Here is a 26996-nt window from a genome sequence, read left to right on the forward strand (position 1 = left end):
TTTTTGTACCGAATTTCGTCAAGATTGGAGAGGGTCAAGTCCACAATGTATATTTTGTGGCTTGGTTATATATATACTTAAAAAACTAAACAAATTTTAAAATTTAATGAATTGATTATCTTTAAATATATATAAATTAAAAAGAAAATAAAAAATTCATTCACAATTTTTTGTTTTTAAAGTTATTCACAAAACGCCGCTAAATTGGGTATTTCGGCCACTGTGCGATGGAAGAAAATACCTCAAATGGTGGTTTATAATGGCAAATAACGGGATTACTCAAATAAATATTTAAAGATATTGCTTCCACTTACAGTTATAAAGCTACCATTACACATTACTGATATTCCATCTGAGCTAAACAACTAAGACACATGTTCATCAAGTGATTCAAGAAGGTTTTCTGGATATGGTCGTTTCATTTTATAAAATATTGTGTTTTCGACACTTTAGAGCTTGACGCCAATCTTACAGGTATTTTGACTTAAGTGTTTTTCATTAGCAGTCCCAAAGCTGCCTTTACAATTAATGAGTTGAATACCTAGGACATTCATCAGCTGATTAAGAAGGGCTTTCTACATATGGTTTACTGTAAACTTATATGGTTCTTGGATATGTATTGAAACAGATTCATTTAACATTTAGCGCAAATTAGAACTCTGGACAGAGCTCTTAGGAATTGAAAAAAGTTAGCCTGGTAGAATGATTAGAGGAAAAAGGCCAGGTTTAATACCTATGAGAACAGTAGACTTATGGATATTAAAATCTGGTGATATGTAGTTTTTAAATAGCAACAGATATTATTTTAGTTTAGTTACTCGTTAAATATAAGAAATCAAGTAAAATTGATATGATTCGGTTTTAAGAAGACCAAACTACTCAATGCTATCGGTACAAGGTAATAAGAATACTAAATCTAACTTGTCACATTCAGGCGACCGATGTCTCAGATAAATAGATGTTTAGATGTATTTACGTTTAGAAATCTGTATCTCAACAAATGAAAGCTGCACATTCACAGAGTAGGTGAATAACTATTTCTTATATTCCGCGATAGAGATAGCTGTGGCTTTAACTTTTGAAGGTAAGCCGAAGTCTGTTTGCATGCTTACCGATTGTCAAATGATCCGAAAACACAGCTGTAGCCTACCTAGTTTTGCGTTTCTCTTTGAGGCCACCCACAAATCTCTGTCAGTAAACTGATTTGTAAATTTTGTAAAGAAAAATATCAAAGATCTTTCTTTGAGTCTTCCAAAAGTGAAACTCCCAATAGATACAAGAACATAAGTAATACGGATTACATAGATAAGACTCCACTATATAGATTTGGAAAACATTTTAAAAATGTTTAAGTAAAACATAGAGTTTAGATTTACTTAGTTTAGATTTACATAACCTTTAATTTATTTATATATTGTGTTTCAATCGGCTCAGTAGTTTCGGATTTATAATAACAAATTGAAGCACAAAATATACTTTTTACGTGAAAATTGCACATTTTTTGTTTTAAAAAACTCATGTAAAATCGAAAACAGCAGAAATTGTTCAGATTTATTGCTTTACCGCAAAGCCTCATATAATAGAAAAAAAAAAGTATCGATCATAAAAATCCATTAATTCTTTTCGAATTTTTTCATAATTAAGTGAATTCGCTCATTTAAACAAAATTTTATCGATCATAAAAATCCATTAATTCTTTTCGAATTTTTTCACAATTAAGTGAATTTGCTCATTTTCAAATTTTTGTTTTTTTGTTTGATATACATAAAATTGAGTAGTTAATGTTGTTCTTTCAATTGATTTAATTTTGAAAACATTTTCCCCATGCTATGTGCATATTTTTACATTTCAATCGGCTCAGTAGTTTTCGAGTTATAATAACAAATTGAAACAAAAAATATATTTTTTACGTGAAAATAGCAATTATTATTTTTGTTTTAAAAAAAAATCATGAAAAATCGAAAGCGGCAGAAATTGTTCAGATTTATTGCTTTCTCACAAAGCCACTTGTAATAGGAACAAAATGAGATATCGATCATCAAAATCGATTGATTCCTTTCGAATTTATTCACAATTAAGTGAATTCGCTCACGTGTAAAACACATGCACTCCCATATAAGATAGCTCAACACATATAAGCACCATCTAGATATTATTATTACATAATTCACTCTAACTTACGTACATATCGTTATCTTAATATAGAAAGGTCGTAACTCGTGTTTTTTTCAATTCGAGATTTTTATGGCTAAATATAAATAATGGATTAAAGTTAAAGATTGAAATAGAACAATAATTTTTGTCTAATATTTATCATACTGCGTGTTCAGATACCATACGGATCTCCGGCAGCAGATACCATCAGTTTTTGTCAAATAAATAACATAGATAAATATAAAGCTTTATCATTTATGCCGGTAGTAAGCAAATAGAGGCATTTAATTTGTGTGCATGTATGGGTAAAAAATAAAATATCTGCAACAACATCAAGCAACTGAATGAAATATTTGTATTTTTAGGCTCTATTGTTTACATTCAGGTAGTGTACGTGTAAATTGACGAAAGTCTTCGTAACCTGAACAATATGAACGCATACCACTGATTTATGCTATATTGGTGCTTTGTGTTCCTTAGTGCAGAATCAAGACAATTTTACCACCTTGTCTCTCATTTTACACATCTGAACAAACAAATTTCTAGCTAAATATTTTTATTAAGTACACCTGATCATCAGCTCAGATGTGGCATATGGTTGGCGAAAAATTCGAAATATTAAACTGTTGTTGTCCTTTATCTGTTCTACACATAAATTAAGACAAGTATATAATAAATTTCGCCTAAATACAAACTCTAGCATACCCATTAGTTTAAACCCTAAATACATTTTATTATTTTGCTAAATTTTTATTTTTACAAACCGATTCTACTTTCCACTTCAACATTAGTATCACCGCACACGTACACACAGAAACCAGCATTATTCTGTATTGTTTATCAAAGACTTGCACATATTTTACATTGCTGACCAAAGAACACAGCTGCATTGTGTGTTTCATGAGTTTCTATTTTTTTTAAATTGTATTTTGTGGCAAATCAAATTACAATTTTAGTGTGATATATTGGTTAGATGTATTTAGGCAAATAGAAACAAAAAATAAAAATAAATGCGACGACAACAGACAAACAGTTTCACCACTAATAAAAATTGTTAGCTACGCTAAAATCAAAAATATTCACAACTGCATGCATACATGTATAAACATGTATCCTTACACATGCATCTAAATATTTGTCCGTGATTGGGCATATGTTGTTGTTTTTTTTTTGTTTTGGGTGGGAGTGTGTGAGAGTTAGAATCATGTTAACCTACTAAATATACCACGTGATGATGACGATGATAGTGATGTCCCTCAATGAAAATCAATGGTTTAGTGTAACATTTGGAGTAAGAAAAAAACTAAAAAAAACCGCATAAATAAAACCAGAGCACAAAGCACACTAGTCAAGTACAATTTCATGTTTTATGCCTAGAAGGTTTACACAGACATTAAATTGAGAATCAATTATGGTCGTATTTTAGTACCCTACAGAAGATTTCAGAATAAAAAAAGGTATGTTTAGCCTAAAAATTGAAAGAGAATAATATATCTAAAATCTAAACATGTAAAACTTAAAAAAAATAAATACATTTTGACATGTTTCTGCTAAAGAAACTACATATTATTGGGTGTATCACTTAAAAATGCGGTATTTTTTTTATTTTTAGCTTTTATTTTGAAGCATTTATCAATATAAAGCATTGGCCATCTTCCTGGCGACATATGGATTCCAAGCCAAAAGAACATCTCATCTTTTGGGGCCAAGAACAAATAAAGCCAATATCAGATACTCTGTACCATAGTGAAGCGTATCCCAGAGCGAGCGTTCTGCATTGATCGAATAAATAGTAAATAGTAAATAGTCGAACGGCGCACGGTCTGTACTATTAGGTTTGTTAGCCAAACTGCCCAACCACTTCTTTCTAGATACTTTTTAACAGGTATTGCAATATGTGGCCATGCGTTGTCATGATGAAATATTACGGTTTTATGTCTGGCAGTATATTCTGCGCATTTTTCGGTTAATGCTCGCTTCAAACGAATATTTTGCATTCGGTACAGGTTCCCTGTGATGACCTGTCCAGATTTCAGTAGTTCAAAATATATAGGATCCTTTTGGTCCCTCCAAATACAGAGAATTACCTTAGCGCTGGATATTTGACTTTAGTGTCGATTGGGCTGGTTGGCCCGGCTTCACGCTCACTTACACTTCAGATTATCGTAATGGATCCACTTTTCATCGCAAGTAAGACTCGATGCAAAATCAATTTTCCTTTATAGCGTTCAAGCAAAAATATGATATGCAAAATCGTCTTTCAACTTCTCTCGGCTTCACTGCTTTTGGATGAATCCTGTACAGAAAAAGCAGATTCGTAGTTGCAACCGAATTTGTTGGCAATCGAATGATTCTGCCTTAGTGACCGAATTTTACAAAATTTTAGAAGAGCGGAGAAAAAAAACCATGAAATTTTCAACGTTTTTTAAATTTGTCATTATAAATAACAAAGTGTAAAAAACTTGTCAAAAGGTCAAAGGGAATCCCGCAATTTCTAAAAATTGGAGCGAAAATCCTTCGGGGCTGGGAAAATACTTTGGGTATAAATGGGGATCTGATCTCAGCTTTGGTATTTTAGAACATGTGGCGCAAAATTGAAATAATGATAAAAAATAGGTCAAACTAGGAAGTGCATAGGGGCGACACTAGGGTGGCCCTTAATAAACGAAAGTTGGATTTTGGCCATTCTCACCCTCCAGTTTGGTGAACATTAGCAAAAAAATCATCCTGTAAAAATTTTAGGTAAATCGGTTGGGGTTAAGACGTGCCGCAAGCCCTCTGAAGTTTTGAGATGCATTTACAAGGGGAAAAAATGCATTTTTTTCAGTTTTTGTAAAAATTTTGCCATTAAAAAATTACTTTTGTAATTTAATTTAAAAGAATCGAAATGTGTACGTAATTGTCGTTCTAATGAGACATAAAAAACAGAAATCGGTCAAAAAATGTTAAAGTTATTAAAAATTCGCCAGGCCATTAACGTGTCTCAGGTCACTAGAACATGAAATGTAGGAACAAAATTAACATATTTTGAGAAATATTAAAATAAAAGCTCATTTTTACTTAAAATATGTCCATATTTACTTGTATATGAGTTTTTGTCTTCGTAGGATACCGTTAACCTATTCTTAGGTATGAACAAAAAAATTTAATTTTTTTAACGGCAGTTTCAAAACTCAATTTTCCAATTTTTAAAAATTTTGTTAAACAAATTTCAGAATTTTTTGATCATCTCATTGGGATTTATTAAGAGTATAATAGGGAATAAAAATGTGAAAAAATTATGAAAATATCTCTTATAGTTTTTCCGTACCTGCGATTTAAATTTTGAAATTTTCGAGAAAAACCAATTATTTGGCAATTTTTAGGCCAATGAGCTCTATTTCCTTACTCTTATGAATTTTAAGTAAAACCTATTCAGAATATTATAGTCCAGATAATTCAAAATATACTCTGAAACTTCTACTAAAATCGGAAGACGTTAACCCTTAAATCGTGAAGGTCAAAGGTAAAATTTTTCAATATTTGGAATTTCTCTTGGAAAGATTTCGAAATGATCGAAATGTTGTATATTTTTGGGCCGATTTTGATGAAATTTAACAAAAATATAACATAAACTCTAGGGTTTATAATAACAGCACAAGAATGGAAATTAACGCTTAATGGCACTTGGGGTTAAAATGACACCAAACTTTTAAAATCATAATTTTTTATGGTTTTAGAAGTTTGGGGTCATTTTAACACCAAGTGCTATATAGGGTTAATTTTAATTTTTCTGCTGCTTTTGTAAATACTAGGCTTTGTGTTATATTTTTGTTAAATTTCATCAAAATCGGCCCAAAAATATACAACATTTCGAACATTTCAAAATCTTTCCAAGAGAAATTCCAAATATTGAAAAATTTGACCTTTGACCTTCACGATTTAAGGGTTAACGTTTTTTGATTTTAGTAAAAGTTTCGGAGTATATTTAGAATTATCTGGACTATAATATTCTAATTAAGTTTTGCTTAAAATTCATAAGAGTAAGAAAATAGAGCTCATTGGCCTAAAAATTGCCAAATAATTGGTTTTTCTCGAAAATTTCAAAATTTAAATCGCAGGTACGGAAAAACTATAAGAGATATTTTCATAATTTTTTCACGATTTAATTCCCTATTATACTCTTAATAAATCCCAATGAGATGATCAAAAAATTCTGAAATTTGTTTAACAAAATTTTTAAAAATTTGAAAATGGAGTTTTGAAACTGCCGTTAAAAAAATAAAATTTTTTTGTTCATACCTAAGAATAGGTTAACGGTATCCACGAAGACAAAAACTCATATACAAGTAAATATGGACATATTTTAAGTAAAAATGAGCTTTTATTTTAATATTTCTCAAAATATGTTAATTTTGTTCCAACATTTCTTGTTCTAGTGGCCTGAGACACGTTAATGGCCTGGCGAATTTTTAATAACTTTAAAATTTTTTAACCGATTTCTGTTTTTTATGTCTCATTAGAACGACAATTACGTACACATTTCGATTCTTTTAAATTGAATTACAAAAGTAATTTTTTAATGGCAAAATTTTTACAAAAACTGAAAAAAATGAATTTTTTCCCCTTGTAAATGCATCTCAAAACTTCAGAGGGCTTGCGGCACATCTTAACCCCAACCGATTTACCTAAAATTTTTTCAGGATGATTTTTTACTAATGTTCACCAAACTGGGGGGTGAGAATGGCCAAAATCCAACTTTCGTTTATTAAGGGCCACCCTAGGCGACACATTCGAAAAATGGAATATGTTTTTTATACCAAAGTCTTCTCAGTAAAGACTGCTGATTGAAAAATTTTACATGTCGATTTGTTTCCAAAAAAAATTAGATTCTGCCCCACAGTGGTACGCTGAAACCGATGCAACACATTCACCATGAGCTTCGATGAGTGAGATTAAATGACATACATATATGTTATTTAAAAAAACCGCATTCAAAATATACGCCATCTATTGTGAATCACATTTCTATTGACCAAAAAAGATCATCAGCTATTTCATCATTTTATATTAGACATTTAAATTTCTATGCAACAGTCTTTATTCTAGTAGTAGTGGCAGCTATACACACTCAGTATTATCTTTGGGCCATTTTCTCTATAAAAAATATTTTAAATTGCAAAAACTATGCACAGCAAAATGTAAAAAAAATATAACGTGAATTTACTATTCTCTGCAATAACTTTATTAGCTGAGATTGCAAAATTTGAATGAAAATAGTCAGAAATAAAATAGAATTTACATGTTGTGCAACATTAGCATGACTCCTATCTAGAACTATTAGCATGGCACCGATCTGGAACTAGTTACATTGTAGTTTATTCTTTTGAGGGTACTTAGAATATATCTTCTAATCTTATTTCATTGGAACAAAATAAATAAATTAGTTATCACATAAAACTAGTTTTAATGTTACATTGAACCGCTTAAAGAAAAATTTGCGGAGTTTACCAATAAATACTGAAAATTATATATGATTTTATACGTATTACAGATATATTGAATATACTATTTTCACCCTAATAATTCACGTATCAAGAATCTATACATTGCTGGCTTAACATGCGAAGGCTCTAAGTCCATATTTTAAAATTTTACAGGAGAGACAAAAAACATTAAAACTTTTTTTTCCGTAAATATTTTTGAATTCTGTAAACGCAATTTTTTTTGCATTTTCTTTGTTTTCTATGTGCGTAAAAGCAAAATGATAAAATAAGTATCTGCCGAGATAAACGGTTTTTTGGACTTAGAGCTTTTTCTATTGCTTATTTTTTATTTTTTTAGGTCTTTTTATTAGAACTTGTATTTCATTTCTTATTTACTAGTTTTTATATCTGGATTACTAACGGCCATTTTCACAATGTACGATTATTTCATTTTAACCGGAAAATTAACTAACTGTCGGTTTGTTTAACGGGGACCATTTAACCAACGGTTACCCATTTACGTTTCACCATCATTTGATTACTTAACCAAAGCATTCAGTAGAAAGTATGGCAATAATGCATACATTTGTTTACGAAAAATAGTGTAATGAAAGATTGAAATATAAAAAATTGTCTAAAAGACGGCATAAAAAATAATAATTTGTGTTTTCTTAGTGGTATAATAAAAAAACGTATAAAACTCAAAAATATTTAGGTACCTAACTGTAAAATTTACAGAACAAACTGAACAACAATTACTGAAAACCAACAAGGAAAAGTGCACATTTGTTGTTTGGTTTGTAAGTGCAATATCCGGATGGTATATGGATCACCCCGTGCAAAATTTACTTTTCTTCGCTTTACACATTTAAAAATTATAAATATTACAAAAATATAAATGTTTTTCCATGTTCTTTTATTATATTTCTTACAATTAAGATGCTAACCGGCGAAATTTATTCGGTTATATTTAACAGCAACTTTGTTGTTAAATAGTGTCAATTAAGAATTAATCGTACATTGTGAAATTCAAATTAGCGGTTAAAGTTCACGTTAACTTTTAATCGTACATTGTGAGAATGGCCGTAAGTCATTAATATAGACAATATGGGTATCTAATGATAGAAATTTCAAAGTCCATTGCAACGATGTATATAAGGCTATAGTAAGTTGGACCTACAATGGGTCAAAATCAGGAAAAATATATTTTAACCCGATTTTTTTTTTATAAAAAAAAAATTTTTTTTTGTCATATTAAAAAATTTTAAAAATTAAAAAAAAATTTTAAAAAAATTAAAAAAAAAATTGGAAAAAACTTTTTTAAAAAAAATTCGGCGCAGCCAAATGTAGCTCCCCTACTTGTTTTTCACTAATAAATTTAAAAAAATTTAAAAAAAACTTGAAAAAAAACAATTTAGAAAAAAAAAATTTAAAATTTTTTTTTTAAATTTAAAAAAAAAAACAATTTTGAAATGTTTTTTTTTTAATTTTGTATACCTAAAAATATTTAAAATTTGTATTTTAAAGTACAATTTGGTGAAGGTTATATAAGATTCGGCACGGTGAATGTTTGTAACGCCCAAAAATAATAGTCTAACACCCACCTTAATTATACCGATAGACTCAGGATCACTTTATGAATCGATTAATTTTGAAGACATTTCGATAAAATGTGGTATATAAATCTCTTAAAAATGTTGGTATGCACATAAAATTCAATACAAATATAATTAGTAATAGCTTCCAAATAAGACCCTCTTCCGAAAATAACTTTTTTAAATTTTAAAAGAAAAATAATTTTGCTCATTTACTTATTGTAGGGTATTACATGGCTGGGCTTGACAGACCATTTTTTCTTACTAGTTTTAATACATGTCATTGAACAATTGACAGAAATGGTTAAACTGTACTTTTTATAGGGACTTAGAGTTTTTTCTTGTGATCAATTGTGATAAATTGGACTAAGCGCTTTTGCTCATCACTACAAAACAACAACAAAAAACGAGATAACTCCAATTTTTTTCTTTCTAATCAATGTATTTTTACTTATTGTACATTACTGCATTAAAATCTCAATTTCTAAAAAAAGTGGACTTAGAGCCTTTGCATGTTAAGCCAGCTATATATAAAAATGGATGTTTGTGGGTATGTATGTATGTTCTGAATGAACTCAAAAACGGCTGGACCGATTTTTATGAAATTTTCAGGGAATATTCAAAATAGCCTAGCGGGTAACAATGTAAAGTTTTTGATTTTCGGTCTTTGGGAGGAGGGGCGTGGCATAATCAATTTTTTGCATTATTCCGCTAATGCCATCTATATATATAAAAAACGGCTGGACCGATTTTGATGAAATTTTCAGGGAATCTTCAGAATAGCGCAGCGGGTATTACTATATTTCCACCCACAGATTTTTTATATTCAGTCTGTGGGTTTTTACATTATACCGCTAATGCCCTATATTGCATAAAAATGGATGTGTGTATGTATGTTCCGTATGGACTCAAAAATGGCTGGATCGATTTTGATGAAATTTTCACGGAATATTCAGAAAAACCTCTTGGGTAACAGTGTAAAGTCAGATTTTTGATTTTCGGTATGTGATAAACAATTTTGTTTACTCCTGCATATTAGGTTCATGAATAAGAAATGTATATAATACATTTTTGAATTCATTGGAACCAGCCGAAATGCCACTACATGTATTAAAATTGAAGGTTGGATCACCAACTTTGTCCGACACTGTATATTAAAATCGAGATCGAGATGCAATATAAAACAGATGTTTTCTAAGGGCCAGCAACGCGGACCGGGTTCAGCTAGTATGTTAATAAACGATGAATTCAATGAATGCTGTATCTAACGAACGGCGATTTAAAAAAAAACGATATTGCCGTCGGTCACATTAAACTATGTATGGAAACTTAGATTCACCATTCGATAAACAAGAATACTACTCTGACAAGAGATATTTACGACATTGTCGACATTAGATAGAAGTAAAGAACTTCAACGATCGGTTTGAAGTTCTTTATAATATCGAGCACATTGTTCTGCTAGCCATAAACAAGGATAAAATGCAGAATCTAATAAATGATTTAAATTCAGATGATTTAAAATGCATGTGGGCAAAAACACGTTTCTTTTAAAATCTATGAAAACGACCTTAAGTGTTTATAATTTTGACAAAATAGCAAATCATTTTGTATTAATGAGACTACTAGCAATAAAATAGCAAACTTTTAGAATATTTATTAGCTATAGATAGCAATATATAAAAAAAACGTTTTTTTCAACTTAAACCTTTGACGACCACGGGGACACCGGTGTCCCAACACAAAAATATTGAATAACTAAATAGTGAAAAAAAGAATGGTTGCCATTTTAATTTTAATTAGTAAGTGTCTCTTATTAATCTATTTAGATTAAAACAAGTTCGGTTACAGCATTTATTTTCTATTGTCTTGTGAAAATTTACAGTTTTATTTTGGTACTGTGTTCAAGAATTGTGCAAAAATGGTTTTAAGTGTAAAACTAACCCAGCAAAAATTTTTGGAATTTTGGTAATGGCAACTAGTTACCACACGCATTATTTTGTAATGAGTGGTGATTACCCAGCACCTTGTTTTATTTAGTAGAATAGGTACTTATTTTTATACTGGTTGGTAACGAACTTTTGCATTTAGCACAGCTATCTAGTGTGTTTGACTGGAAAACCGTGGTTCGCCACCTGTCAAAGCCATTAATTTTTTTGTTCATATTATACTAATTTATATGTTTATGTTAAAACCATCGTTAACTTACAATAAAATAACTCGCTGGCTTGCTAAGTAAAGTTTTTGCTAAGAATATTTAAAATATTATATTGCGATATATGTTAGGTGTGGTAAGCGCATTTTTGTAACATACAGTTATAGAATCATTATTCATGTTGCGTGCATTGATATGTATTCAATTAACATGAGTATGTGGAACGAAAATTTGCACTTTACTACCAAATTTCCAGTAAATCCGTTAAATTTGTTTTGTTTTAATTTCAAAATATGTTTTTTTTGGCGCTAACTGATTCACATTAAATAGACAAAAAGATTTCTTTTATCCAAATAGTCTTATGGTCGTGAAAGGGTTAAGGATATTTATACCAAATTACTTGTATTCATTGGAGGTTACATTCGGCTACCTCAAACGGACACTAAGACAGCTCTTATTTATCCGTTGTGTGAAATATAAGATGATATTTGCAAATTTGATTTTTCAACTGAATTCGAGTTAGACGCCGTAGTTTTTTTAAAAACAGATTCGGTGTACTATTAATTACTCTTTCGTCTCGATTCCTTACTTTTTGTCGGAACTTCATAACAGATACCTCTTTTGAAAGGATTTGAAAAAAATGGCCGCAAGGTGGTTGAAATGACATTTTTCTTATAAATTTAAGAAAATACCTCCTATTTGGATGTTGGTACATTCAGAAAAAATGTAGACCTAACACTCCTGGATAAAGTTGCGGAGCATTGTCAAGCCAAACTTTTTTGTTTTAAGGGTCAAAAAGTCGATTTTGTGGGGTAACATAAAAACAGCGGTATCTTTTCAAAAAATTCAGAAAAAAAGTCGTAGAATAAACACTTTTTCTGATACCCCAGAGATTAATTTTCTACAATAAAAATGTTCTTTTTCGCAAAAAGTCGATTTTTAGATATTGCTAGTTATAACTAGAATCCTAACGATGAAAAATATAAAAAACATTACTTTTCTTTATTTTTTTACCAAAAATTTAATTTTTTGAATTCAGAGTTGTATAAAGGAACTGCTTAGCAGATATGGAGGAGCAATATTGCCATATGGGCAATTCCACGAGAATGACAACCACGACTGAAAAAACAAAATCACTTGGAACTTTAGAAATTAAAAGAATACATATCGCCTCCCACGATTCGCAATTTTTCGGATATTTCTACGTGTAACTCAAAATTACTTCTGTTTTATGTCACGTACGAAATACCTTTAGTTTGCACGATATTTTGGACAATAATGTTTCGAAAGAACTTATTATTTTTTTTTTAAATTATAGTACCCTCTGAATGGAACATAAAGACCAAATTATTTATAAGATGCTCTTATATTTGCAAAATCTATTACACTGTATAGGCGTACAAATGTCACGTACGATGACATGGAATTGCCCATATGTGTTTTTACTCAATCCGGTAGAAAGCGATTTGGCGATTTAATTTTTTTTTAGCTGTTTGACCTCTTCTATCTATTTATTGCATTTGATGTTTCTGAAATTTTGCTTTCTGAGCGATATGGTTTATAAATACTTTGTATATGAGGAGCAGCAGAAAAATGGTACTTTTTAGATTTTTTTACAAATCGATTTTTTGGTATTTTAATGATATTCTCTAAAAAGGGCCTTTCGTTCTGCAGCTTCTCATATGTATATTTAAGTATGTATGGATGCATGTGTGAAAACAAGTTAGAGTGTTATATCAATATGCAGTTTTGGCCTGAACAGAATTTTATAACTTTAAATGACTTATGTCGAAATTTATGTTAATATCATTATATATTGATAATAAAATATTTTTTTGATATAGGATTTATATTGGGGGTAAGGTCAGTAATTATAGATAGATCTTCAGAAACGTTGGGAGAATGATTTAGGTTTATACAAAACTTATTTTGTGTCCAATTTCATCAGCCATTCTTTACATTATAATTTCGTAGTACTTTTTAGTAATTTGTGCAAAAATTGTATCAAGATTGACGCATATTTATGAATGCTCAAACAGTTCGGTGTTGACATTTGTATGGGGCTAGGTGAAGTCATACACAAACATATTTTCTAGACTTTCATTACCAACCAAATATAGAGTATTTGAGAAAAATTATTATCAATAGACAGACATACGGACGGTCATTGCTACAACATCATAAAATCTTTTCAGGGCCCAGGATATATATACGTTTTGGTTCTATGACAAATATTTTTATATTTTACAAACGGAATGGAGGGTAACGCAAGCCTAAAATCATAGTAAACTCTAGTATAAAGTTTTCTTTAAAATAAATATTTTAGGAGAGATCCCTAAAATGATTAAGGAATATACAATAACATAGGTCAATAGAAAAAAGGCTTGAATAACCACTATATATATTTGATGTATCATGGCTATTTAATGTATCATGGCTACTACATGGCTATTTTAAGTGAAATTAAAAATTTTGTTAGCTTTGTTATAAAGGGTTAGTCCGATATTAGAAAGATTTTTATTTATATAACCTTTCATCCGTTTATTTATTGCATTTTAATCGGCATAGTAGTTTCGGAGTTATACTAACAAATTGAAGCAAAAAATATATTTTTTACCTGAAAATAGCAAATTTTTGAGTTATCATTAATTATGTAAAGAAACATCTAAAAAATTTATAATTTTTTGAAAAAAACCTCTCCAAAGAATTTAAAATTTGGGCCATATTTGTACTACTGGAACCACAATACATTAAAATTGTGTAGTGGTTAAAAAAATCCTTTAAAATTTTATCGATTTTGTTGCCCTGTGTAATTTGTATACGTTGCATGCATGTATTTTTAAGTTTGTCCACATTATAGTTTTTAAATTTAAAATTGATATAAATTGATATAGAATACCAAATCAATTGTAGCTTTTATTCTTGTTGAATTACCCAACTATCATACACTGTTTAACACTTTCAGTAGCTGTTTATTTTATTTAATATTAAAACTAACAGGCTTTCAAAGCCACTTTTGACTGTATTAAAACGTCATGTATATTTATCTATATTGGCATTGGACATATTACTATATGTATGTATATGTCTAGAACTATGCACGTAGGTAGAAATAGTTTTAGAAATATGGTTTTCATAAGAAAATGTCACTACCTGATGTTGTTCTTAAATCTTCTTAAAAAAAATACTCTATATGGTTATTATTGCGTAGATATGAGTGTGGAAAGTTACTACTGTCAATAAAATGTCTTTATATCGTTTTGTTTGCAAATAAATATTACAAGGATTTATTTACGTTTATTTGACATTTATTTAAGGACGAATTATACTTAGGTATATGTGTATAAAAAACTGTTTATTATTACTACTTGTAAAAAATTTATGAGTTTGACATAAATTGAAACTATGACGAAAACATCTGTTAAGAACAGTGAAGTGTTCGTAGGTCTGCTTTTTGACAGATATTAAACTGTATGAATTTTGCTGAATTTTATAAGATTTATTAATTCTAAACTATGACTTTTTTTAGGTTTAGTTATAAAGAAACTATAGCTTTATACAAAGAGACAATAAATTGTCTCTCGAATTCTGTCGGTTCCCAGAACTATCATCTATTTAAGTGATTTACTATATTTGTATGTATTTATTTGGTAGGAAAAACTCAATCAAAAAAATTACTTTTCGATTAGTAGGTGTGAAACTTATATACATATTTTGTTTTCTATTGTTAATTATTTAAATAGATGACAGTATTAAAGTTTTTATTTATTTTAAATAATGCGGAATAATACAAACAAATGAGTAAATGAACATAAAAAAATGTTGGTAGATGCATACCCAATTATCGCCTGTATTTATAGTTGACTCTAAATGTACTAATAGACCATGGGAAATCAAAAAAACAAGTAAGAAAGTATGGTCGGTCAAGTCCGACCATATAATACCCTACATTAAGTAAATGAGCATAAACATTTTTCTTTTAAAATATTAATAATTTATATTCGTGAGTGATTTTCGGAAGTGGGTCTTATATAGGAGCTATTACCAATTAATGACAGATCACCATGAAATTAGGTCCTTGGATTTATGTCTATATGAAAGCTCAACATAAATATGTTCAATTTAGAGTGTATACCAAAATTTTTAAGAGATTTATGCAAGTTAAAGTGATTTCGGATGCGATTTTATATGCGAGCTATAAGTAATTATGGACCGATCGTAACAAAATTTGGTGACATGAATTTCGTATATATAATTTATTTGAAGCGAATCTCGTGTAGATACATGTATAAATTAAACTTTTATGACCGATAAAGTCCAATTTCGGGAGTACATTTGTATGAAAAAACAAGTAAGAAAGTATGGTCGGTCAAGCCCGACCATATAATACCCTACACTAAGTAAAAGAGCAAAAAAAAATTTTCTTTTAAAATTTCAATAATTTATATTTTTGAGTGATTTTCGGAAGTGGGGTTGTATGGGAGCTATGACCAATTATGGACCGATCACTATGACTAATTATGGACCGATCGTAACAAAATTTGGTGACATGAATTTTGTGTATATAAAACTTATTTGGACCGGAATTTTTGGAGATACATATATAAATTGAACATTTATGACCGATAAAGTCCAATTTCGGGAGGACATTAGTATGGGGGCTAGGTGAAATAGTGGACCGATTTCAGCCAGTTTCAATAGGCTTGGTCCTTGAGCCGAAAAAATAATGTGTACCAAATTTGATCGAAATATCTTCAAAATTGCGACCTGTACTCTGCGCACAAGGTTTACATGGACAGCCAGCCAGCCAGCCGACCAGACGGACGGACGGACATCGCTTAATCGACTCAAAAAGTGATTCTAAGTCGATCGGTATACTTTAAGGTGGGTGTTAGACTAATATTTTTGGGCGTTACAAACATCTGCACAAACGCATAATACCCTCCCCACTATGGTGGTGTAGGGTATAATTATATGTACCAAATTTTATCCAAATACCATCAAAATTGAGACCTGTTCTCTGCGCACAATGTTTACATGGATAGCCAGCCAGACGGACATCGTTTAATAGACTCAGAAAGCGATTCCAAATCGATCGGCTAATATTTTTGGACTTTAAAAACATCTGCACAAACGCATTATACCCTCGCCACTATAGTGGTAAAGGGTATAAATACTTAAAGTTCATACGAATAATTTGGCCAGTGACTTGTACCATTGCTTTCAGAATTGTTATTAGGATAGGGATATGAGGTGGATTATTTGGGTTTTAGGCCCAAGATCATGATTTTGATTATGTATAGAATGTCTATCGGTACAAGTTGGTTTATGTTACTAAATTCACAGTTGTTGAAAACATAATTCAACAACAATTATCATCATTTTATAATACTAAACATAGACAAGATGTTATGTTTAAAGTTCTTCAATTAAGAGAAAAATATTTTGCATTACTTAACTACATATGGGCAATTCCACGAGAATGACTACCACGACTGAAAACCCTAAAACCCTTGAAACTTTTTTCAAGATGATTTGAATAGGAGAAACCACTCAAATATTACTGTGTAAGTATTTAGAGCTTCCCAGCAAAAAATGGTGCTTCCTCGGAAGCAGGTTTGTAAGGCAGAGAGCACTTGTAGACTGCTACCACTTCGCATGAAAGATTACATGATTTTTATATTTGTTTCCTCGCGTAGAGGCTCTGCATAAGGAATCCAAAATAAGCATATTTCACAGCTTTAAAATTAACCTGATTTCATCGAATTAAATATGTGCAAACAATTGTGCACATAGATTTTAGAGCTGCTGAGAAGCAATATAATCTTACAGACCCAGTGATTGCCTAACAAGAAGCGCTGATTTTTTCTAAGTTCTTCACCACCTATACAAATAGCTAATGTATGCCTTCCAAAATCATTTTTGTAAGGCAATAATTTTAGGATGCAATTAATGTAGCAGTAGAAGATGCAGTAATCATATTTAATGCTTCCAAATCCAGAATATTTTTTGCTGGGTTATTTCAACATTTTATTGGCAAAAATAATAGTTTAAACTGAGGCTAAAATTGCGGTTAAAAAAAAAATATGATGGATTGTTAAGGACAAATATTTGGTTTAGTGCATGAAATTAAAAGAAAACATAACGCTTCTCATGATTCCAAAATTTTCGCATATTTCTACATGTACCTCAAAATGACTTCCGTTTTATGGCTTTCCATTTAGCGCTTTTTCAATCACAACAGGACATATAGTATAACATTTCGAGTGACTTATTGAAAACCCACTATCCGACGATGTTTCGATAGAACTTATTATTTATTTTTTTAAATATAGTACAATCATGAGAATCCTAACATTTAGTGCAATCATAAGAATAATTACAGTGACCATAATATTGTTCAAAAACTTGTAAGACTTTTGAAATGATTACTGTAAACATGTACATTGTACAACTATATTTGTTTTCTGTGTGTAGTTTCTTTGTACGGTCTAATAGAATGTATCAATCATTTTAATAAAAAAAAAAAAATATTTTCCACTGAGCATGCCAATGAAATGCAGTGTAAAAACACTGTCTTTTCTACATGCATACATTTATTTGGCCTTTTTTTTGGTATTTACAATTATTGTATAGGAATTCATCTGTATGTGTGTAAGTATGAATGTGTGTGATTCTGTGTTTTCCCAGCAGTTAAGCAAGTAGTCTATGTATCCTTTAAAGACAGTAATTGTCACAAATATCTTATCACTTGGCTGACTTTAATTTATAAATTTTGGTCATTTGACACGTGTGTGCATTTTTTAGTGCAGAGAGAAGACAATTGGTTACTTTATACATCCCAAGTGATCTAGCGTGAAGACAATTGTCACTTAAGTTTCTCTAAGTGATCTTGAGTGTAGTCACTTTAAAAGTTTTGTCAGTAATTCGTACAAAGTGGTTTTATACAAATTGTGTTGATATAATTCTCATAAAGTTTATTTTTATCTTTGCTTAAGTATATGTAAGATATCATGAAGTCAATAGTCACTTTAGTGTCTCTTAGTAACATATGGTGAAGTCACTTGAAACATTTTTTTGTACTGTACTTTATTTGGCCCACCAGATGCGTTGACTACTTTCGATCAACTATCAGATAGAAATACTGTAATCAAAAGGGTCAAGTGACCACTTGCTTAGCACATGCACGTGTTAAAATAACTAGTCAATAAGCTGATCAAGTAACCAGTTACAAAGCTAGTAAGGTAACTGACGTCATGTAACCAGTATGTGAATCCAATGCGTTGCCTACTTTGGATCAGCTATTAGACAGTCCCATTGTAATCAAAAAGAGACAATTCACACCCTGCTTAGGACATGCCCGTGTTAAAATGACTAGTCACGTGGCTATTGAAGTAACTTGCTTCCACCCTAAATGATGGGTGAAATCACTAGTTCGGTACTGTCTCCTAGAACTGCTGGGTTACTCACATACAAGATTAAGTGTGAGCAAGCATAAACACATACTCAGACAAATATCAGGCAACACATTATTTTGTGTTGCAACATTTTTCTATACTTTCTTTATTTTATTTTCCTTTCCTTTCTTTTCCTGCTCATTTGCTTTCATAAAATTTCCTCTGTCTGGTTATGGGTGACAGTGTGTGTATGTATAACAGAATGTATTTGTGATAGCTTGCCGGAATGAATTCTATCACTTTACTTTGAACCAACTGCCTGACTGTCCCAGCAGTTAAGCAATTAGTCATTGTATCCCTCAGAGGCAGTAATTGTCACTAATATCTGATCACTTGGTTAACTCAAATTGATATGTATGTGCTTTTTGTAGTGCAGAGAAAAGTCCATTGGTGACTTTGAACATCCGAGGTAATCTAGTATGAAGTTATATGTCACTGAAACCACTAAGAAATCTAGAAATCGAATGTGTTGTCACTTTAGATAATTCAAACATACTGTTTTTATACAAATAATATTGTCACAGTTTATCACCACCATAGTGGATTTGTTACGTCTGAAAATAATTGTGTACCACCGCCTCAGAATCACTTTCTGAGTTGATTTAATTTTGAAGATATTTCCATCAAATTTGGAAGCTTATTTAAACTGGCTGAATAAAATGTTCTACCGAAATTGGACTGTATCGGTCATAACTTTTTCGGTACATAATTAGTCATAGCTCCCATAGAAGGCCGAAAATCACTTCAACGAGCATTAATCTCTTAAGAATAAATGGTGTCCACATAAAACTAAACAGAAGCTTCATATAGACATTAATCACATGAGTTAATTTCATGGGGATCGGTCCATAATTAGTTATATATATACCAACTTCCAAAAATCATTTGCGAAAATAAATTATTAAAATTAAATAAAAAAAAGTTTTTGCTCATTAACTCAGTAAGTATACTGTAACTTATCGTGAAGTGAATTGTCGTTTTAGTATCTCGAAGTAATCTAGTTTGTAGTCAATTTAAGCTTTTATTTTGTAAGTAATTTGTACAAATTGTTTTGATATAAGTATTATACAGTTTAATTATGATTGTATAATTATACTGACATACCATTCAACCTAGTGTGAAGTCAATTGTCACTTTGGTGTTCAGATACCGTAAATAATAACACTATCCAACAAATTGATAGATTTTGATTGGAACAGAATAGCGACCCTCTAATTCTGAAAGGGCATGTTGTGTAGATAATTTTTGTAGAATAAACTTATAGTCCAGCTGGTCTGAATTTTATTTTACAGTGGGTAAAATTTTAGTTGTTTGATCGAAGGGACCATTATACTAACTGAAAAAAATTTTGTAAGTTAATGCCTGAGAGAATTCTTCTTGTCAGAGTTATATTGTGGAATTTTATGGGAATTATTTGTGTGGAAGATCTTAACCCTCTATCTCCTCTCTTTAGGGGTCAATTTGACCATTTTTTCGAGAAAATAAAAAAAAGTCTTTTCAAAAAGGACATTTAAGGATTAAAATATTTTGCGAATTTTTTTGCCGCAAAATTTCAGTGGGGATCACCAAAATTACAGGCCACCTAGAATAATAAGAATCATAGCCTGAAAAATATATCTGACAAAACAAATAAAAATCAGAAGATAGCAATTATGTTGCGATATTTATAATAAATGTCATAATAGTTATGATAGTGTCTCTAAGTAATCTAGAATGTAGTCACCCTGAACGCCTACCACCAGAAGTAATATATTATAGAGTTGGTGGAGGAAGGTTTGTTTACAAGCAATCGGTTATAGGACTGTCTATGATATGTCTTTAGCACTTGTGCATATAAAAATAACTAGTTATGTAGCTCATCAAGTAACCACTTAGGCGGCTAATAAGGTAACTGACTCTATGTAACCGATATGTGAATCCAATGCGTTGACTGCTTTGGACCAGCTATCGCACAGTCTCATTGTAATCAAAAAGGACATGCACATATTAAAATAACTAGTCACGTAACAAGTTACACAGGAAAAATCACTATTTCGGGAAAGTCTTCAAGAACTACTGGGATATTTTTATGTACACACACATACAAAAACATGTGTGTGTTTAGGTTGAAATAGTTGTGTCTGTTTGCATTTGCTGAAATGCATGTGAATATTGCGTGTGTCATACGTTTCCATAGACACTTTGCTATAGATTTGCATTCAATTTAACAAAGCAGCCAAAAGAAAAAAAATGCTGAGTTTTTTTTTAAATTTTTGTATGCATGTTCTCTTTATTACTTGGACTAGTTCACAAAAAACAATTATATGTATGTATATGGAGGAAAAAATCTTATTTGCATAGCAAATCGTTTATGTGTTTTCCACGTTTTTTTTTTTTCTTTTATTTATTTTTTTTCTCTGTGAAATGATGTTTGTTTTGTGCTGGTTGGCCTTTTATTGCACAAAAGAAGGGAAAATATTTTATAGCTATGGAAAAAATAACTGCAGCAATTTGGTATTCCAAGTCATACAAAAAAGAATTGCAAAGTTTTGCATTTAAATTGTTTTCGTTTTGCTGCAATTTAAATCTATAATTTGAGTTTTTTGTTTTCTAAATACTTATGTATATGAAGACACAACAAACTTTGTTTATTTCATCAAAGGAAAAAAAATTTGTGTAGAAATAATTAAAATGTGAGTGCAAGACCCTCTGCAAATATGGAAATCAGTTAATGAATGCCTTAACGCCGGATGGATAGAGAAATAAAAAAAGGTAGGTATACTGCGGAAAAGATTGGTTATCATATTTACAAAACATCACCTGAAATGCTAAAGGGCGTAACAACCAAAAAATTCAAAATTGAGTTTTCACAAATTTTTAGCTCTATCCTGTAAAATTTTGAAAAGTGATGATAGGTAGAGAGATTCCGTAATGCACGATTTTCTATTTGATATCTTGAATGGCGGATATCTTTCAAATATCGAATTCTACAGCTGAAATCTAGTGGATACTAAGTTATCAAAGTGCAACATATAATGGGTGTACTTGCAAATCGGGGAACTTTGCTTTCAAATGAGGAATTTGATCGATAGGGGTAAGAGCAGGGCACACTTAGAAAGGTGACTGCATTACTACAACAATACAAAAACAACAGGTACTTTGTTTTTGTTAAAAAGTAGGTGAACTGTCAAAGTTGCCTATTGTTGCTTTTGCTTTTGGGTTTGTTGTATTTTTCGCCACAACAACCACAAGTGAATTGACAATTCAAACTGAATAAAAAAAATAATCAGCTGTTTCATCGCAGTCACCTTTCTAAGTGTGCCCTGGGTAAGAGTTTCATTGAGTATGGATATGATACCGGGATTATGACTCATCACAAACAAGGTGGCCAAGTACTTGAATGACTGCAAGGGCAAATTTCTTGAATGTAAATGTTGTCGCGGGCTCAGATGCGGATGCTTTTCAGGTACGACGCCATTAGTGTGTACAGAAATATTTAGAGTAAAGAGGAAGATAAACGGCTCTAAAAGGAACTTGATTTTTGTATGGTGTAGATCAGTTTTAGGTTTAATAATTTCATTGAAAGTGTCGCTTTAAAATAGCAGTATCATAGGATGGCAAAACTGATACTTATAGTTACTTTCCATACGTAATAGTCCGTAGAAATATTGCAGATATCAAAATAAACTTGATTTTCTAGCTGTAGTAACTTTATAACCAACAGAGGTGTTGAATATTCCTTACCAACTGGATTGATACTGAAAACATTTTGTTCGCTAATAGTTTAACTAAATACTTTATAGTCTTTATAACTATCCTAAAAGTGGAAGAGAGATGAGGCAGTGTTGGTCATAAGAATAGTTTTTTGGGCTATGGATCCGTTTTAGTTATAACACTTTCAGGGAAAGGAACCTTTTCCTTTAACATAACATTGATCTATTCTATCTGCTATTGCATGTAAATAAATATATATTACAGACAATTAATATAACTTAACGTTTCATTTAAAACTAACAAGTTTATTTATTGAAAACTATGCAAATTACAGCAAACAAGTATTTGCACTGGGAAACATAAGTATTTGCAAAACCATTCATTATGTAAATTATTTTATGATCCTTAATTTGTTCTACAGTACTCATTGATTTCTATCAACTGTTTTAACAATAACACACAAAACGCCGAAGGTTTGCAAAACCTTTCCACATACATGTCGCATGTGCAAGTACTAACGATCATGTTATAGTTTGTAATATGCACTTTTCACATTTATTTTTCTTCATATCCTTTTAGTCCCCTTTTGTATGCATAATAAATTCCATATAATTCGCTCTGCTCTGTTTGTTGAAGTTGTATTTTTCCCCACACAGCTTTTATTTTAATGCTGTAATTCTCTATAATTGCTCTTTTGGTTTAACTTTTAAAAACAATTTTATTTTATTTTGATTTTTTCATTTAATATTTTTTTTTTTGTTTAAACGAGTCTTTTGCTACATTATACAATGGATATTTATTCTTAATCCTTGGTTTATTGTTTTTTTATATTTTTATTTATCTTCATTTTGCATACAATAGGGAAACAATTCTTATTATTTTTGTTGGTCTGTTGCTCGGTTGGATTGTTTGTTTGTACTTTTATTTCGATATCGATAATTTTAATTGTGGTTTTTCGTTTCCCTCTTTAAGTAAGTAAATAACTAACACACGTCGATGCACTATAAAATGGCAACTGTGTCCGAGTATAGGGATTTTAATATATATTCGTATTTCATTATATTTGTTTGCTACTTATTCTTACTTAATAATGAAGGCAATAACTTATACAAAATGAAATATGCGGTTGAAACTTAAATAATAATAAAAAAAAAACTTAAAACTAATAAAATAATAAAGAATTCTTTTAGTAAAGAATGATAAAATATTTTACTACTTACCATTCGATGACGTTGAAAATACAAAACTCTGAGAGTAATCACTCCAGCCGTAACGATTCCTGAAAAAAAGGAAAACAATTATATATTTATTTTAAATTGAATTAAACAACTATCTGACTGCTATTACAGGCCAGAGAGTATCTTATATAACTTTAAATATATTATAAAATAAAAATATTTGAAGTATGTAGCCATATAAAGGCATACTAAACAATTGGATATTTTTACAGCATATGAAAATAAACATCAAAATACATATTTTATCTAACTTATTCTTATATAAAGTGAAAAAATTCACTTTATATAAGAATCAAGTCAGAACTTTCAATAATTTATAACTGAAATTTCACTATAATTAATCATATATCACAACTAAATGTAAACAGAAAAAGTTCACTTTTGTGGCAGTTTTGAATGATTTTATCTACAGGTGATTAAAATATCAATATTCGCAAATTTTGGAGGCCTTAAATGATCTGAAAATTCTCTTCATTTTAAAAATTTCCAAAAACCCTAAATTTGTTTTAATTTAAATACATTGGAACATTTTTCACATTGCAAATGCATGAGATTTCAAAAACCAAATTCATCTGTTTATGACAGATTGATGCTCGAACAATTAGAAGTATTTTAAAAAAAAATCTTACGTCCAGTTTTCGAGTTATTTTCACTTTTAGTTTTTCACTAAAAACCGTGTTTTCTAACAGTTGTACCTCAGGAAGATGGAGCACTCCCAGAGAAAAAAATATTGTTGTGCATATCTCCAAAACAATAATGAAATAAATCCTTCAAAGTTTCCATGTCCACTATTAATAATACGCCCGTTTTCAGACATATTGTCCGAGATATTTGGAAATATTTATTTACTTTGTATGGGTGGTGTCACACCCCCTGTTCCGATCCGTCCCGTTTTCGGTTAAAATTCATGGAGTTATAATAAATCGATTTCTATAAAGTTTGAATATTGTCACAATTATAGTTCTGCAGATATTTGAAAATAACTATTTACTATGTATGGGTGGTGCCACGCCCATTAATACAATCCCGCCCATTTTAAGGCAAGTCGTGCACAATGGTATCAAAGTAAATCCCACGAAGTTTTGTGTCTTTGACAATGTTAGTTCACCAGATATCCCATAATAACTGTTAACTTTAAATGGGAGGTGCCACGCCCACTTAAAATTTCAAAATAAAAAATAGTCTATTGATCGTTTTAAATATATCGGAATATAAGGTTAAAATGTCAAGAGGGTCGGACCAGTGGTTTATCTTCATATTAGGTACAAACACACAAATAAACAGACATAAATATGTATAAACACAACATTCCTAATTTTACCCGTTTTTAACCCCCTGACTTTTGAAAAGGTACTTTTTAAATACATATTTTTGTGACCATAGTGAGTTAAATTAATCATGTTTTCCTTTTAAACAATTATTCAATGTTTAGAAACTAAAGGTACCAATTTTTCTCGTTTTTTCCGTTTGTATCCCTTTATGGTCCAAGTTGTGAAAAAGGGCATAGCGAATTAATGCTCGAAATTTCAATAAAATCGGTTCAGCCGTTTAGTATTTATTGTTTAAGAACTAAAGGTACCAATTTTACCGGTTTTCCTCTGTTTATCCCTTTCTGGTCCAAGTATTGATCTATCTACGTTCCAAGTTTCAGTAAAATAGGTTGAGCCGTTTAGGCGTGATGCTCAATTAAACCAACAAACAAACTTACAAAGACATTTACAGTGAGCCGCAAAAGTGAGTATACACCAAAAATTATTGGATATTTTTTAAGATAATGAAAATTCTAAAATTTATCCATGATTAAAATTTTAAAGTTTCGGTTTGATAGAGATTGGCTTGAATAATATCTTTGGTTGTGAAAAATATAGATTTAAGTCGGACTATAATGATTTTCATGATCTTAAAAAATCAAAAAATTCGCTGCTGTTTACTCACTTTTGAGGCTCACTGTATATATTTATATGGATAATAGATGCAATATACATATGGGCAATTCCACGAGCATGACAACCACGACTGAAAAAACAAAAACCCTTTAAACTTTTTTTCAAGATGATCTGAATAGGAGAAAACACTAAAATGTTACTATGTGAAAGTATTAAGAGCTTATTACAACATTTTAAAGGCAAAAATAGTTTTAACTGACTCTATTTAATTTTTTAATTTAATTGGTATGTTTTTGGCTAAAATTGCGGCGTAAACTAAGCTCCCAATTAGCATGTAGTATGAAATGTATTTGACTCTGATTGTTTTTTTGCTATTGTCAAATTGTTTATTGAAACCGAATATACATAAAGTGGTGGCCAGGAATTTAAGACAAAAATTGTTTGCTAAAAATGTAATTGTCAATTATTTTTTCAAATATTTCCACAAATATGTATGCATGAGGACCGTTTTAACACACAAGTGTGTTTTATTCAACACCCAGCGGGAAAAAGATGCAGTAAAGAGGCCTTCCTAAAGGCCTTCTTTTGCAGACACAAGGACTTCTAGCCGCATTGCAAAATCATTTCAATTTTACACGGCGTGTCATTGCGAGCCAAGGCCTTGCACACTCGCTGCTGTTAGAGGGCTGAGAGAAGGCCTACTTAGGAAGGGGTACTAGAAGGCCTACTTTGCAAGGGCTTCTAGAAGGCCTAATTAGAAAGAGCTATTAGAAGGTCTACTTTGGAAGGGCTATTAGAAGGTCTACTTTGGAAGGGCTATTCGCAGGGCTGCTATATGGTCTCATGCCTGTACAAAAACCTGTTATTGCTGATCTAATGAAAGGCCTGTAGAGGAATGTCATATGTAATGCCTAGAAAGGTAGGACTACTGCAAATCCTGCAAAGTCTTATTGAAGGGCTACATGAGAAGGCCTAATAAAGTGCCTAAAAGAGAAAAAAGCATTAGAATAAGACATCAAAGGACGGCCTATGAAAAGTCGTGCATTTTCAAGTTTTATAGAACGTCTACCATGGAAGACCTGTTTCAAGGTGCATTTAATAAGGTGCCATCGGCAGCACAGCTGATTATAGAAATAGCACGCACAAATGTCAAACTACATATATAAAAAATATTCGCCCGTACGCCCGTATGTCAAACTCTATATATAAAAAATATGTGAATTCGCCTGTATTTATTTCAATTCGCCACTGCTGTCACCTTGTTAAATACGCCTTGACCTGTTTAAAGTCTTATTAGAAGATCTAAAATAAAAATAAGAATTATAATGAAGTTGTTTGTTTAATTTTCTGAAA

The 26996-nt window shown here is 30.7% G+C and overlaps 1 protein-coding gene across 1 annotated transcript in view; it reads right to left on the reverse strand.

Moving 5' to 3' along the window:
* LOC135952873 (basement membrane-specific heparan sulfate proteoglycan core protein) overlaps positions 1-26996 on the reverse strand; it is a 111796-nt gene that overhangs the window by 15612 nt on the left and 69188 nt on the right. Inside the window, exon 7 of the mRNA XM_065502717.1 lies at positions 23740-23798. Within this exon, the coding sequence (XP_065358789.1) occupies positions 23740-23798 (59 nt within the window). The remainder of the gene's footprint in view (positions 1-23739; positions 23799-26996) is intronic.

Source organism: Calliphora vicina, chromosome 1, assembly GCF_958450345.1.
Source record: "Calliphora vicina chromosome 1, idCalVici1.1, whole genome shotgun sequence".
Lineage (NCBI taxonomy): Eukaryota > Metazoa > Arthropoda > Insecta > Diptera > Calliphoridae > Calliphora > Calliphora vicina.